This window comes from Furipterus horrens, unplaced genomic scaffold (assembly GCF_987537825.1).
Source record: "Furipterus horrens unplaced genomic scaffold, mFurHor1.1.pri manual_scaffold_2, whole genome shotgun sequence".
In the NCBI taxonomy this organism is placed as follows: domain Eukaryota; kingdom Metazoa; phylum Chordata; class Mammalia; order Chiroptera; family Furipteridae; genus Furipterus; species Furipterus horrens.
Genome location: NW_028327172.1, coordinates 207178121 through 207195760, shown reverse-complemented (window position 1 = coordinate 207195760; position 17640 = coordinate 207178121). Strand labels below are relative to the sequence as shown.

At 35.7% G+C, this 17640-nt stretch overlaps 1 protein-coding gene across 2 annotated transcripts in view; it reads left to right on the top strand.

Annotated features, from left to right (window-relative positions):
• The window catches only part of SLIT2 (slit guidance ligand 2), a 325550-nt gene that overhangs the window by 217935 nt on the left and 89975 nt on the right, over positions 1 to 17640 (top strand). For both annotated transcript variants that reach the window (XM_090267026.1, XM_090267024.1), the window contains exons 9-11: positions 498 to 636; positions 12667 to 12738; positions 13238 to 13309. In XM_090267026.1, the coding sequence (XP_090123152.1) occupies positions 498 to 636; positions 12667 to 12738; positions 13238 to 13309 (283 nt within the window). The remainder of the gene's footprint in view (positions 1 to 497; positions 637 to 12666; positions 12739 to 13237; positions 13310 to 17640) is intronic.

The window sequence follows — 17640 nt, the reverse complement described above, 5'->3', positions numbered from 1 at the left end:
TCTAATTTTCCCCCACATTTATTGCCACATGATTGCTTATTTAAAATCACCAGATATGTCTATAAAGAGGGAAATTTTTATTTTTCAGATAAAGTAAGTTAAACTATGTAAGTTAAGTAAAGACCAAGCTCTAGTTAAGCTTATTAGAAGTGAAAGATGGCTTTGTCTGAAGTTGATGCTTTTTTGGAACTCAGAATAGTACCGGATAGAATTTTAGTTTCAAATCTGAATTAGCCTTTTTCACAATTATTTCAAGTCTTAAACATTATCATCGCTCTAATTCCCTTTAAAAATCTTATTTACTTCACCATAGTGTTGTCAAAAAAATACAAATGCCTGCTTCCTAAAACATATTCTAGAACTACAGGACCATTTTATAATCAGGCACTTAGAGACATCTGTTTGACGTGCTTTGCTCTTTGAGGTAAGCTTGCATGTCTCATGATTATGAGTTTCAGGAGGAAAAGTGGAATTGCTCTTTATGTGTTTTGTTGCAGGTCACCAGTCATTCATGGCACCTTCATGCAGTGTTTTGCATTGTCCGGCCGCTTGTACCTGTAGCAACAATATCGTAGACTGTCGTGGGAAAGGTCTTACTGAGATTCCCACAAATCTGCCTGAGACCATCACAGAAATGTATGTGCCCTGAAATTCCCTCCTATCCCTCCACCTCCCCAGGGACCCAACCATGACTTTCTTTAGGAAAGTCTCAGTTTATCAAAGGCAAATCGGATCAATTAGCTTAGACAAATGTGCCTTTCAGAATGGTATTGACCCTGACTCTGTTTAATTAAATATCTTGTTAAAGTCGCGAGGATTTGTCTCTTTTAAACACAGGTGGAATCTAAAAGAATGCATTTTAAGGATAAATAGTACTTTTCCTTCCCTTGGGAAAGGGTGATTGGGCTATTTAGGAAAAATAAGACTGGCTATTCTAGTCTGACCATCTGGGTCTAGGGTTTCACCTCAGTCCATTTCAAGCCTGGAGTGGAGGGTAATTAATCATGGAAACGAGATGACCAGGTGATATTCTGCCTCCTCAAGAGCTCACATTTTAAAATACAGTTTAGCTATTTTGTATGAAATATAGTATAGTTCGCTGCAAAGCATAAAAAAAGGATAATAATATGAGTCAAAATTATAAGATATTTAAATTGATCATTTTAGCCTCTTTGAGTCAATATCAAACCCACTGAAAATCAAATCCTCTTGACAGAGTATTTCTTACTGATCTTGCAGGCAGCCACCGTGTGCTTTTGTCCTTGCCAGGCATAAGCCATGTGGATACAAGGTCATGTAAGATGTGAAACGGACTGCTGTGACCATCTTGAGAAGTAAACATGATGGAAAATCTTTGCTCCAATATCCATTCACTGAGAAAGCACTTTTTAACCACTTAGGTAGTCATATTATTATTTAGGAAGCCAACTCTAAATTTTAACTAAGTAAACAGCTTTGGGCATTTTTGATTGAAATAATAAAATAGGACCAACTTCTTGTGATAAATCTACATAGTAGGCACAAAAAAAGTAAGTTATTTAAAGAAAACTCATTAGTCATTTTTATTCAATTTATTGGGATAAATTGGTAATTATGTTATATCAGTTTCAGGTACAATTTTATCATACAACAATACAATTTGCCACCACAAGTTGACGCCTTCCATTTTTTTCTTTTTACCAATTAACTGCTCTAATTTACTTTATGGGAGAATAGCCTTAATTCATAAGACACTATGTTATCACTTTAAAGTACCTAATGCGTGCTTTAAAATGTGCTTAGAGCTTTGCTGTGTTAGATAGGACCCTCTGTAGGGGCTCTAGAATTTATGGAGATTTGACCCAGACATGGAATAATGCATGCACAAAATAATAGTATTCTCATCAAAATTGTAGTTGATGGAAACTGCCTTGCATAGAAGACCTTTGTAAGTATTTTTTAGCTGAACCTGGAAAGAAGAATGATATATGATTTCAGAAGAGATGCATGATAGCCTTTAAAAGACAAAGAGCAGGAACCTAGAGCACAGGTGACAGTGAGCATTGAGCTTTAGAGATTGTACATTTGAGCCTAGTGCTGCATATTGAGGCATCATGGAAAATAAAACCCAAAAAGGACATCTCTGTATAATTTTCACCCTACCAAGTGTAAGGACTTTCACCTTAGAAGGTGTAATATATGATGAACTACAAAGCAGAAAGACATAATTAAGTTTTAGAATAGGGGAATAGTACATTCATCTATCCTGATGAGAGCATTTATTAAGTAAATATTATATAAAGGCAGAATGAATTCTCCAGAGATCCTTTATCAAGTGACTAACAAATTTGACACTCCAGTTAGAAATTATGAAATGAGGTCCGAAGTAGTAATTCACTGTAAGAAAAGAACAAATAAAACCGAAAGTATTTATTACAGAAGGTGTAAAGTGGAGGGCAAGTGCATTGGTTAACAAGAGTCAGACAGTTTCCGTTAGAACCACAGGTCTGCCTACTGCTTACTCTCTGTGAGGCTATGGGCACGTTACTTCTCTTCTATGAGACCGTCTCCACGTCTGAAACTAAGGGTTGTTGTTTGAAATGGAATCCTTAACACATGTTGAGCTTTGTGTGCTTAGCGATATAGTAATCATTCAATAAATGCTACTTTGATCATTGAAGCCTTCATGTGGGTGGTAACTCGTGAGGTGGGCCTTGAAGAATAGGTAGTGAATAGAAATATGTACAATGATGAGTAAGACTTTCAACGTTAATAAAACACCATAAGCAAAGGCATTAAGAATGGTGATACAAGACACTACAAAACTCAGCTTGGTATTTGAAACCTGAGAGAGTGCAGGAAAATAAAAGTTGGAAAGGTTGGTGGGAGACAATTCATGGAGGGCCTTTGGTAGTATAAGGATCTTTGTCTTTATTTGGACTGCATTTGAATATGGGAGTTTTACTCTGAATCTTCAATAATTAATCTGACAGCTGTATACCAGTGGCTGGCAAAAGGGAGAGAATACCAAGCCTGAGGCCTTTTAGGAGACTATTATGTTGATTGAGGGGAGATGTCCTGAGAACAGGAGCAAATACATAACTGTCAGATGATGATGTGGAAGCAGATATGATAGCTAATAGAAAAGCAGAATAAATGGGATTTGGAATCTGTTGAGATGAGGGAATAATGGAGAAAAATGAACCAAAGATGATGCCAGCATTTCAAGTTGGAGGGACTGGGAGATGATGATCGTATCATGGTATATAAGAAGCTGAGGGGCAGGACCAGAACTGGGAAGGCAGGTGGTGGTGAGCAGTGTTTGTGAAATGCTGAGGTGCCATTGAGGGACTCGGAGGGACTGAAGTGAAGCAGAGAGTGAGCACTGTGAAAGAATGAAAGTAACATGGGACGTTTAAAATGGTTTCGCTCATGTAATCTATTTTACTTTTTACAATAGAGCCTCTCTTCTATTTGCACACACTATAGATTTTGTATAATGGTAGAATCTAGTAACATAAAAGATACACAAAATAATGTGTCCCATTGGTTTTGACTATATTGAGGAGGTGGTGTATACAGTGAAGCTAGAATAAATTAAATGTGTAAGTTGATATGAAAATATGTTTAGTTCTAGATGAATTTTATTGCTCTGATTATTATATCATCAGCTTTATCAGTAGAGCATCTGGTAATAAATCATACTGATCTTCAACTCCAACAAAATACCCCCATTAACATTGGTTATATTGGCATAATTTACCAGTTTAGTAATCTACTTTTCATTACACTTATTTTTTTATTAGAATAAAGGACATCAGTAAGACTCATACCATGTGGAAATAAAGCTATGCAACATCTTCTAAAATTTTTTATAGATCCAGGATTTTAATAGATGATGAACTAAAAATTCTAAATTCATATTTTTCAGATAATTTTAATCTGGGTTTTACCACAAAATAGTAGTAGAATTTCTTTACTGGAAGTTAATAGATATTTCTTTCAGTAATGTTGAGTTGATTTCTTACTGAGTGATATTCCTGCAACTCTCTCATAATACAGTTCTGACCAAAACGAAGTATGTATGTGCTTTGTGTTGGACTAATCAATTGCCAAAAAGCCCCCAACTCCTCCTTTTTTTCTGCTTTGTGCTTTCATCTATAATTACACACTTCTGGTATTTGCTGAAACAATGATCTGTGAAGATATAGAAGGCAAACAATCTTTTAAAGTCAGAATTGGAGAAGGAAGACTAGAAAGAGACCAGATTTATCCAATACCTGCAATGTTGGATGCCATATGCTCATTAAGTGATTTGATCTTCTCATTGACCGTGGCTGGTATAGTTGAGAAAACCATGCAGAGGCCTGTGTTAGATAAAAGTTGGTGGTTTTCTCCAAGAAGCATTGTTATCCTGATGATTTCACCAGACCCAAGATCTGTCCTCCCATCTGTAGGTTAGAAATCAAATTATGACTGTACCTAATTATTATATATATATATATATATATATATATATATATATGTTCATACATATCTGTAGGAAAAGACAATACATAATGCTTTTAAACATAAGACCAGTAAGAGAAAAGTTAATGAATGGAATGTTCCTCATACTGACTTGGATTGCACCCTCTCCGTGGGTGTGAAAACTCCTTTTTCTCTTTTTTAGGCTGACCAACCCAGTATGTGATAGGTCCTGTTCTTCCTTAGATACTGATACTTACGTGAGTCTTCTTACAGATATCTTAGATGCCTTTCACTAAGGTCCTGTTTCATCTGTAGGGAAGCCATAGTCACTCACCTCAAATGCCTAAAAGGCTGGCAACTTCAGTTTGCCATTTAAAAAAAATGAGGCTCAAAACAGTTAAGAAACCTTATAAAACAAAAATTCTTCAATTGTGAAGCGGCTAAACTGGCCACCATATTAAATTCACTTGACTCCAAAGTTCATGTTCCTTCTTTTATCGGGCTGCCCACAGAAGGCAGACATCACTCAGCTTGTTGGGACAGAGTGAAGGGGAATAACTGAAAAAAATCACAAGAGACTGACTGATTCGTCAGAAAAACAGCACATGGGAAATTTTAAGAAATGTACACATCAAGAGACCATAGAAGGAGCGGAGAGCAGAACCAGGCACTCAGGTACAGGCGTGTTTGCATACCTGAGAGCTGTTTCCTACTATGTTTTACATGCAGAACTACTATAATGCCATCTTTCTTATTCTCCATTAAATATTCTTAACATCTCCCTGGGTTTAGTCTGCACAGAACTTCTAACACTTTGATTTAATATTTTGAATAGTGTCAAACTCTTCTATCAGACTGCAAGCCTAAGGAGGGCAGGACCATGTCCCTTTCCCCATCATATCTTCCCAACATCTGGAGAGTCTCCAAGCCTCCATTGTTCTTAGTGAAAAAAATTATATATATGTGTGTGTGTGTGTGTGCGTGTGTATGTATTGTTTCCTATCTTTATTAGTCCAAATTCCTTTGCCATATTTTTTTTTTCTGTCTCACATGACAAAGGAAATTGGACTAATGAAGATGGGGGAGTTAGAATGTATAATATAAGGTGAAATTATGTTTAAAAGAAAGAAGCTGTTGCTAGTGCTCTTGCTACTTTGGACTATGCTTGTTGAAATCTTGCTTTCACATACACAGAATGCCAGAGGCAAGTCCGTATATGATCTGGCCCATGGCAACAAAATCGTTAAGAGCACATTGGTTCTCTATATATCAAATCCTTGGAATTAATTTCTTAAATCATGTTTTGAGGTATAAAATTTCAAATGCAATGTGATGGATTGCTATAAAGTAGATATTTAGTTCTCTTCAATCCAGTTATAGATCTTTTGTGGCAGATCACCTATTCAAACCATTATAGAGGAATTCCATAAATCATAGAGAATAGTTAGTAAGAACATAAGTCGAAACAATTTAGAATGTCCATGTTACTCTTAATGTCTCCTGCCTTTGCTTTTGGTTGCCCAAAAGGGCTCCGAAGCTAAGAACCATTCAGGTCTTTATTTGATTTGTTTTAGAGAAGAGAGCCAGGGAAAAGTTTAAATTATGGGAAGGAGAAGGATAAGAGTAATGTTGTCAGAACACTGAGTGTTGTTTCGATGTCTTCTAAGGTGGATTGCAAATTCTCAGAAATTAGTATAATTTTTTTTTTCTGGACATGCTGTTCAAATAGGTGTAATGGAAAGGAAACACTTTCCTGTGTAAACTCACAGGACTACTCTTACTCTGCCAATAATAATAACAGCTGGAAAGAGATCCTCTGTGTGGAGCTGGATCTGAGGTTTGGGAGTGCTTCTGGTCCTTTGGCGTCCTCTGGACCACTTGCACGCATAAATATAAAGTGAAAGTGAGAATATTCATAAATGCTATATCCGATTGCAGCCTCCATTGATGATACTGAATATAACTTTAAAAATATACACATATTCTCTATTTTTTCTATTAAACAATCTTCTTTTATATGTTTAACCCTTTCTGCATGCTATTTCTGCATTTGCCCCTTCCAGAACTTTGAACCCTTCATTCTATTAGATTCTATATACTCTCTATCTACATATTTTTTCACCTCATCTGCCTTCTTCACCCATCCCCCCAGAGTGCCTTCTCTGCATCAGGCATTACAGTTGAGAGGGCACAGTTCCAGCTTTCAGAATGTTTACACTGCAGAGAATGGAAGTTTTATACAAATAGAAAATTTTAAGCTACGCGATAAGGAATAAAATACACATGCACGGAGAACACAGAGGAAGGAACCCCTTGGTTCACCTGGGAGAATCAAGGAAACTTCGGATATGAGGATATGTTTCACAGCATAGAAACTGGGGGCTTTTTAGACAGGAAAGACCACATGCAAAATCCCAGTCAAATGAGAGGAGTATATCTTTGAGAAATTAAGTTTTCAAAAGCCAGGACATAAAGCAGAAGTCTAACTTTGAAGAATGCAATGCATGCAAGGAAAGATTTTGAGCAAGGGAGTAGCATTATTTGATTTGTTGGTTAGGAAATCCACTCAGCATGGAGTAGAGAGGGGTTTGGAGAAAAGCAGCTTACTAGGAATGTGCTAGAACAGTCTCTGGAAGGCACGATGAGGGCAGACTTTCCCGCAGGTAGTCATGGCAGGTGATTCCAAGACGTGACCCTTGTGCTGTTGGGGTACGTATTTTCCTAGAATTTTCTGCAGGAAAAGGTGGATACCATTAGATGTAAATAAAGACCTGGGTGGACTTCAACATAAAAATAAAGGCAGGTGGGGCATAGTCAAATGTGCATTCATTCTTAGATGAATTTGATAATTAATTTATAGATTTGTGGTTATATAATCAACTGGAAGGATTAAGTTGAAAATTTATGTAGTTCAAATTCCACTAGCGATCATACTGTTATCTGAATTTTAGGAAAAAGATGACAGATAACTTGGATGGGGAGGATGCAAATTGCAGGGTTGGGGAGGATGCAAATTGCTACCCACTCATTGAGTAATGCTGTCAAATTAGTGATGCGTAAAGGTAATTTGCATAATGTTTTGAAAACTAAAATTATTACCAAATGGGGGACGTTGTTCAGTGCCTGACTCATAGGAAGTGGTCACAAGGTTTTAGTTATTAATGAAAAACAAGCAACAGAAAAGTTTGTTTTTTTTTCCTGGGTTGCTAAAGAAAAATTATATGTAAAAACAGTGTTGTTCAGAATTACATATCTATACTCTGTCCTCCTGAATTCAGTGAGCATATGCCTCTGAATTTCCCTCTAAATCTAAAGCAGATTATTGTGTGTGTTGAGTGTATCTTTGTATTTGACTATGCATCCACATGAATGCATGCATGAAAATTTTAACACCCGAAAAGGTCACTGCCTGAAATATGAGGTCAGTAAGAGCACACACTTATTTCTGTCTTGCTTTAATTGCTTAAAGACCAAATGGGAAAAGAGTTAATGCTCCTATGAAAACATCAATTGAGTTTACACTAGGGGGAATGTACCCTAGAATGACATCACAAGAAATAAAATAAGATTAAGGAAATGGATAGTTTCAGGAATAAATCATGCCAAGGCAGGGATGGCTGGTAATTAGTAAGGGCACAGTCCTCAGGCAAAAAAATATTAGTATATGCAACGTATGTCCCTCTAGAGGCCAGTGTTCACTCCGCTGCTGAAGATATTTGTTAAACTTACAGTGTTCTGGAGACTGCAGTTACTTACCAGAAGTAATATTCTAGTCTAAAAGAATTGTGGGTCATCTTATGTGGAGACACGTGAAGGACTTCAACGGCATTTACTACTAACGTTAGAAGTAACAGTCCAGAAATAGAAAGTCGTTACTTTAGAATTATTATGTAATAGGCAAGAGAGTCCCTGAAGCCAGAGAAATATTGCTGCTTCCTCCGTTTTCAAATGCCGGTCTCACGTTCCTTAGGATGAGAATGTTTGGCTACCCTGGGCAGTCCAAGATTCGGAAGCTAGAGCCATTCCACACACCCACTTCGCTCTGTTAAATCTAGGTTCTGTTTTCTGGCAGCTGTTTTTGCCATTTACATTAAACGCAGAAGAAGAAATTGTAAAGGACTATCAGTTTGATTGCCATATATAATCGGCGTCTGGGCTGTATGTTACAGATACAGCCAATACAATCTCATACTTTACTGGTGCTGTAAAAACATTTTTGAGTTTCTTAGACATTTTCCAAGTTAGAGAAAATGCTATACTTTAACCAACTTGATCATTGAAATTGCAACCATATATATATTTTTCCAGCATCCATATGAATGATGTATTGATATATGTGTTTAATATATAGTTATTGAGTTATATAAAAATCTGTACTACTGATTTGTTTAAAAACATATTTTGGAACCATATATATTTATTTCATACTAGAGATCAACATCATGTATCATATTTATTCATTTATATAACTTTTGTGTATGTTTATGGCTAAGATACGTTGTAGACATTCTATTATATAATGCTAAATATTATCACCATATTTTTATTCTTTTTCCATTTTTTGTGCAAGAAAAACATACCATATATATTTTTCTACATCTCGTAAGTTTTACCAAAACATATATAGTAGGTTGTATTTTCCTCATTTTTCAGAAAGAGAAACCGAGACACAGAGAAGAAAAGTAACTTTGCAAGACCCTGAAAACAAATCAATAGCAAAAACAGGATTTAATCCAACTCCGTATAAGCATCCAAGCACTAAGCTACACATTTTTGTCTTTATGTGTACACATATACAAAACATTAATATCTCCTGGGGTGAGCTGCTTCAGCTTTGGCATGTAGATGTTATTTTGTGTGGTTTGTCAAAATAATTTAATTTGAAAAGCACTGAGAATAATGCCTGCGAATTGAATACTGGTGAGCTGAAAGTGTCATTAAGATAATTTAATATCTTGTAAATGGCTTCAGAACTAGTTGGGGTTTTTAAATTGCCCAACTGCATTGTTGTACGCTCTACTGATGTAGGATTTGATAGTTTTTTAAATTTCCTATAATCTGAAGTAGGCACCAGAAAGTGATATTGGTTGCAGTTCATTTTTTTGTTGATTTATTCAAAAAAATCAGTATTAATGAATAAGAGAAAAAATATTTGAAAGTGAGGATGAAGATCTTCACTGATTAAACATGTCTGAATTTCTTATTGGAACAGTTAAAAAATTGTCTCCGGTTTCTTATCTCATTGAATGTCTAACTAAAGTTTCCACTTGGTTTTGATGAAGTGGCAAAAACAAATTGCTTTTATGTAAACCACATGGGTAGACAGGCAGACAGACAGATTGTAGATAGATAATAGATGGATGAATGGATAGATACATAGATAGATGGATGGATGGACCAACAGATGGACAGAAAGATAGATGATAGAGAGAGAGACAGATGACAGATATAGATACACACACACATATACTCAGTGATGAAATGTTTTAGAATTTTTCACGTATATTCTGTGGAGAAAAAGGAAAAAACTAAGGTTCAGGCTACTTTTATATTTTGAAAAAAGGTTTTCTTACATCATGTGGTTCATAGAATTTTCTCTCTCCCTTATTCAGTTTTCTAAGTCTATTTTCACTTTGAAATTCAAAATACTGAATTTTCTTTCCTTGAAGGACTAGCATTAGGAAGTCTCTTAGTTATGGAGGATTTTATCCACAGCATGAAAATATATCTTAGCTATTACACTATCTGTTTTTGTAACCCTGAATGTTTTTAATTAGATTCTTCATGGAACAATGGATTTATATTTACACTCTATAAAAGTCAGTAGATTCTATGCTATTAAAATAGAAGATAAGAGGATAGCAAAGACATAAAATATACATTTCATTTGCTTTTTTTAAACCTTCACCTGAAAACTCTAATATTTTTCTTTCTTTCTTTACAATCTGCTTTATAATCTGCTTTAAATATTTTCCTCTGTGTTATAGGCATAAGGATACCATTTGAGATGTGTGGTTTTTAGTTTATAAAATATATTCTGATGCTCTTATTTTCAAGGACCTGAAATTTATAAAAAGGAATGATAATAACTAGTCTTGTATTACTGTTAAAATAAATCTACTAGTGACTAAGAATTTTTTCATATTTCGTAATTAAACTTGAATGTGTCTTGAATGTGAACAAAATAATTTCTGTTTTTAGAGGGGGGATTTATTACTAACAATGCAGGTGACAGAGGCTGGATTTTATCTTTTTGTAAGAGAGGAAGGGATAGAAACTTGAGGAACAGCTTGATTTAGGGCATTAAATCAAAGTTACAAATTTAGAAAAAGAAAAGGAGTGAGAATCAGGGCAATATGGTGTCACATCCAAGGAAAGAAGGATTGTTAGCTATAGCAAATACTACATGGAGTTCAAAAGCTATGGCCATTGAGGAAGCCAGTTGCATTTAGAGATAAGGAGGTCAGAGGGGAACCCCTGAGACTGTTAAAGAAAACATGGTCCTGTGAATGGTCTTTGAGTCGGAAAAGACCAATACTTAAGCAATTTGACTTAACCTCTCAGGGATATTTTGTATGTTTTGACTTGATGCTCATTAATAATATATACAGTATTACCAACATTCAATAAAAATGACCCAATGTATATGACACACATAATCAATATCTATTCTCATATTCATTCATAAATATATAAAGCTAAATGTTTATTTATATGTATATATATATATATATTTAAAATCCTGGCAGGAAAGTGGAACTCATGCCCAGTACTTCAGTAGAGGGATTTAATATGAGGAATGAATTAAACAGTTGTAGAACCCAAGGCAGAAATTAGAAAGCTGTGTCCACCCCCAGGGTTACAATGACCTAAGAGGAAAGTGACGTAATACTAAGTGAGGAGGTAGCCTCAACCAGAGCTGAAATTAGGGAGGGAGGAGACTATTGCTGAGAACCTCCCTTGAGGGGAGAATATCCTATCTTCTCCCCTCTTCCTACCTTCACTCTCCCACCAGTGCCTCCCATTGGCTGAATTTCACAAAAACCAGTAGGAAAGTGTGCTTGGGGCTCATGGTTCACAGAAGTCAGCTCTCGAGAATAGAGAGCAGAGAAGGGAATTGGATATGTTTAATAGACGTTTATATGGGTAGACATGAGGCTGAGAGGCAACATGTTTTGATGGACTAAAATGTTTACCAAAATACTTCACAAAATATATTTCTTTGTTTCTTTCATAACTAGGTGGGCAAATCTTGTCTTTCTCTGATAGCAGAACCATAGAGTCTAAAATATGAGTGTTATTTTCAACTCTCTGATTTTAGTGCATCATAAAAGTACTTCAGTTGTGTCTGAATGCACTTTGCTGCAGTGGTTTTCCCATAAAATATGCACACAATGAATCAACAGAGTCCTGGCAGTCTTACTGGAAATCCCTATAACACTTATGGATTTAGAATTTAAGATTTGGCTTCATAAGAAGCTTCAGAATTAATTGTCTGAATATAACAACTATTTTCTTCAACCTATAATACACTTTCTGTAGAGGACATAGAAGGTTTATAAGACTTAATATTCAACAACAATTTCCTTTGTGGAAGAGTTACAATTATCCCTAAAAAACATTATATATGTATGCATCTCTCTCTTACTGGAATTGAGGTTATTAAAACGTACCCCCAAATTTGTTTCTCACAGGTGCTTCCTCGGTTGTGCAAGTGGGTCTTTTTTATTGTCGACACGATGAAAGATGTCCTTGTTTTCATCCCTTTGCCCGCTTCCACCCAGCCCTCCGCCCTCCCCGTCCCTGCCTTCCCCACATCACTGCCTGTGCCTAAGGGCAATGCATATGCGCATATGTGTCCTTTGGCTCATCTCTGCAGCCCCCCCCCCCCCCCATTCCCTCTGAGTTCTCTCAGTCTCGTCCATGCCTCTGGTCCTTTGTTTTTTGTCAGTTTACTTTGTTCATTAGATCTCATATATAAGTGAGATCATATTTAGTGGACATGTAATGCCAACAAATTGGGATTTTTAAAATTGTTTTTGTAATTGCTTTGTTTTTATTCCCAAGAACAATTCATTTTCATGGCCAGTTTTGAGAAAAAAAGAATATTTACTCATGAAGTACATCAACTTTGCTTGTTGACCCAAATCCTAGGCTTGCATTAAATGCATCTGATAGCTCATGTCTCCATTTAAAAATGAATTTTATTTATTGCAGACGTCTGGAACAGAATTCAATCAAGGTCATCCCCCCTGGAGCTTTCTCGCCATATAAAAAGCTTAGAAGAATGTGAGTGGATAATATTCTGGAATATATGTAATATTTTTAATTCTACGGGCCATGACCATGCAAAGGCATCCACTTAAGTATGAATATATAGGTATTTGACAGCTTAAATATTAAGCAATATGACTCTTTGATTGCCAGTTCTCTATATTGTAACATTAATAAACTATGAATATTTTAAAGTTCTCTGCAATTTAACATATCAGTTCACACTAGTGTGAATGTATGTGTTTTAATATAGTATACAATCAAATCTTAGATGTTCTATTTTCAAAAATAAGACATGGCATCTTTTATAATAATTTAAGAAAATAATAGTTGATTTAAAAGGATGATTTTATTTTTATATTTAGGATACTTCAGATGTTTTATGTTACAAATTTTATACATCTATCGATTGATAGGTGCAAAATAGACATGTAAAAGCAGTAAATAACTTTCTCCTGCAATAAATATCACTGACATTCTGTTTAATTGAACCCAACCCTATTTCTAATCTTAGCGACCTGAGCAATAATCAGATCTCTGAACTTGCGTCAGATGCCTTCCAAGGACTGCGCTCCCTGAACTCACTGTGAGTACCCCCACAGCCCGGAAGGAAAGCGCAGTGCATGACTAAGTGTGGTTCTGCTTTTTAATTTGGATTTTTAAAACATACTTCTTTAAGTTTGTGTATTAATAATTACAAACGACACTAACTGTTGTCAATCGTTAATGAATTCTGTTGTTTTCACTGAGGAATGCCACCTGTCATTAAAATCATCCAATTATAAGGGTATATATTGTAGGACTTGATAGTTTTGCTGTTTAGAGAGCAAGAGTAAGAGCTTCTTTTTTTATCATTTTTGTTTCTGAAATAAAAGGAAAATGTTTATTTTGGAATGTTCTGGTCAATGTTGTATTTATAATTTTTAAGCCAACAGCCATGATCTCTGGGGACAATATCAGTCCCCTTTAGAAGGATGCTGGGTGAAGTCTTGCAGAGAGCAATGGAAGAGGACCCCTGAGAGGCCCCCTCAACCCCCCGCTCTATCACCTTCGACTTCCCTGAAAGAACCAGCTTTAGTCTCTAACAGTACAAAGATAAGAAAGCTTTAGAGCTTTTTAACGTCAAAGGACTTTCAGGGAGCTAACTATGTAAAGTGGTTCTAAAATAAATGGATAAATGCTGCCACTCCTTTTTGTAAAAACTTTCTGAAGATCATCCAGTAAAGAAACCTTTATTTCAAATTTTCACTTTAAAGTTTGAAAGTGGAGGCCGGCATGTATTTTTGAAGAGTTGATGCTTAGAAAAGGGTTCTGATTGATGTAGTTACTGCGGAGCTCTTATGAATTTCAGAAGTCATTCCAAGATACACATGTGCAGGGCCCAGATAAACACCTGGGGTTTATATAACAATTTACACTCACTTGTACCAAGGGGAGAATGAGACAGATGCGCTCCTCTGGGCATATGAGTGTGCAGGGCGCTATGCTGGTCTGCTCAGGAAGGTACAATTTCCTTTGAAAAGAGAACATTAAAAACTATCATTTCAGCAGTATCTGAGTAGGTTCATGGTTGATTTGTTTGTGTTTTGGTTTGATTGTTTCTATGTTTGTTTTTTACTACAGAAAGTCTAAGTTAGGGGAACAGTTGTTGGCAGAAAATGTAGCCTAGTCATGTACTGCACTCAGGGTGGACTGTCAGACTCTATAGTTTAATTTGAAACTCAATTAAATCACCCAATGTGCCCATCAACGACCATGTGTACTCTGGACAATGATATTATCCAAGTAAATAGAGTCACCCTATAAAAGAACAGAGCAAAAGTCAAGTCAGTATACAAATTATTGATCCTTCAAGTATCTGTGCCTCAAGGTAATGATTAAGTGTCAAAAGAGAGAAGTGGTCAGAGAATTCTTACTAAATTCCCTGTGCTTCAGTTATCCAATCTCTGAAGTGGGGATATGATTACTCCCCTTCCAGTTTTGTCAAAGCACAGAAAAGAAATCAAGAGATAACAGATGTAGCCTTGACAGATTCTTCTGATACTTATCAACGTGTATGTTTCTGAATTTTAATTATCCCAGAGAATTCTTATGCTCCAAATCCTCAACATAAAGTTTTGCTCCTTTCACATTTAAAAAAAAATAATTTATTTATTTGTTTGTTGTTTATTTATTTATTTATTTGTTTGTTTTTTGAGAGAGAGGAAAGGAGAAAGAGAGGGAGAGAAACATCCCTGTGTGGTTGCCTCTCACTCACGCCCCCAACTGGGGACCTGACGTGCAACCTAGTCATGTGCCCTGACTGGGAATTGAACCAGGGACACAGATTTTTTTTTTTATTAGCCCCAGTGAAAGACTTGTATTTTGATTCTGATTGCTGTATTAACACTTCCTACAGTCTTTTTTGGACTCCTGTTAACTGTCCTGCTCAATATGTGGCATTTTACTATAGGTTTTCAATGAACATGAAAATGTAGCAATGTATACCGTCTATAAACTTGCTTAGTGTGTTGATTCTCAGATATATGTCGTTTTTCATTTGTAAGTATTGATTTCTACCATATATTTAGATAATAAAGCCTGCCCTTAACACTTTTTACATAACAGCCATCTTAATAGGTTTCTATTTCAGATACTTTTGTCTTCAGTAGGAGTTCTGGCTTCCAACTGTCCTAGGTAGTATTCTCCTGTCCTGGAGATGAAACTCACAAGGGCGAAACTGGGTTTAGAATTCCTAGTCTTCCTCCTAGGAACAGGTACAAAGGCAGCCTTATGATTCCCCTGTTGTCCCAAAGGTCTTTAAAAAATTCTCCATCGGCGTGATTGAACGCTATATATAAAATGTGGAATATAAGTCATTTCCATCATCCAATCTCTCATTCTGGGTCTTTGGATTGTTGATATTTTAACATCTTTTTCTTTTCTATCATGTCGATCTTGCTGGATGTAAGAAAAATGAGCCCAGCCCTAGTATTGTTATACCTTTTCCATGACTTTTAGTCCATATATCCAGTAAATGGTGGATTTCCTTCACCCTTGTGTGATCTACTTGTTTCTCCCATGCACATAATTGTCTCATTGGCAGTCAACATCTATTTTTTAACATGATCTTAATGAAAACAATAATTTATTGGAAAAAAATAGTTTCACCATGCAAATATGACATACCTCCGAGCAGTTCTCCTTTCCTGCTAGTTGAGCCTGCCTTTGAAGAAAAAGTCTCAAATAAACTACCAACCAAATTATCTTCCCCCAAATTCTTACAGGGGTCTCCCACTATTTACACGTATTATATTTCCATTTTACTCCTCAATGGGATCAAAATATGAAACTCACTATTCAAAATTTTTCTTTTGGATTGGTCTTTGAAGCCATACCTTATATCAGTGCCTGGGACATGTGTAAATGATAAACATTCAAAAAATAACAGTTGGATTCCATGCAATTTGGCATTGTGCTTAGAATCTAGCAATGCTCCTGGCACACAGTAAGTGTGCAATATCTCTTGCTGAATAATATTGAATTGAATATCCTGAACCGATGCTGTGATCTGCTCATTTGTGTTCCTAAAGCCTCCTCTTTTTTTTACTCTTGACTTTAACATATACTTATTCTTGCTTTACTCTAAGTTCCCTTACCTTCTTGACCCTGACTAGACTGATTGCTCTCTTTTCTGTTTTGATTTTTTAAATTGTTTATTTTCTAATTGATTTACCTTTTTAAGAAATCTATATTCTACAGAAATGAATTTTTATGGCATGCTGTGTGCCTGTACCGCAGGAATCTATACAAATTTAAAGTCTCTTTATACAATACAGCATCCAGGTTTATTTATTTCCTTGAGAATGTTCTTCCATTTTGTAATATAGCCAACCTCTCACTGACATCTTAAAAGGGAAGTGTTTCCCCTCACTCTTATTTACCTCTCCCGTATTGTTATTTTCCTCCTCTTCAAATAGAAATCATGTACTGCTGCCTGCCAAACATATTATATAGATTCTCATTTCAATATTTTCTTTATGTATTATCACATCCTTTATTTTCCAAAATATTTTTTCCAAAGTAATATGTGTTCATTGGAGAGAATGTAAAAAATAAGAAAAAATATAATCAAATTCAAATAAACTCTGGATGGCAAATCACTTGCCATTATAAGATTTTCCACCTTTTTCTCAGTGTGTGTATATATACTTCTATGCATACATATATATATACAAAATTAAAATTATGCTGTAATTTACTTCTTTATGTTAAGCTTTGAAAGTATTTTATTAAATGTATTGGGTTAACATTGGTAATAAAATCACATAGGTGTGAAGTATGCAATTCTATGATACCTCACCTGTACATTGCATTGTGTGATTACTACCTGAGGTCAAATCTCCTTTCATCACCATATATTCAATCCCCTTTACTCTTTACTGTCTTCCCCCAGCCCCCTTCCCTCTTGTAACCACCCTACTGTTTATGCATCTCTGAGTTTTTGTTTGTTTTTCTTGTTTGATCATTTGTTGCTTTCAGTTTTATATCCCACATATGAGTGAAGTCATATGATTCTTGACAGTTTCCACCTGGTTTATTTCATCTAGCATAATGTTCTCAAGATCCATCCATGTTGTCACAAATGGCAATAGTTCACCTTTTTGTTCAGCTGGGTAGTATCCCTTGTATATAGATCCCGCATCTTCTTTATCCAATCATCTGTTGAAGGACATTCTAGTTGTCTCCATGTCTTGGCCACCATGAATAATGCTGCAATGAACATAGGAGTGCATATATCTTTGCAAATAAATATTTTCAAATTTTTCCAGATGTCTATCCAGGAGAGGGTTTGCTGGATCATATGGTAACCCTATTCTTAATTTTTTGGGGAACCACCACACTGTGTTCCATAGTGGCTGTACCAAACTACATTCC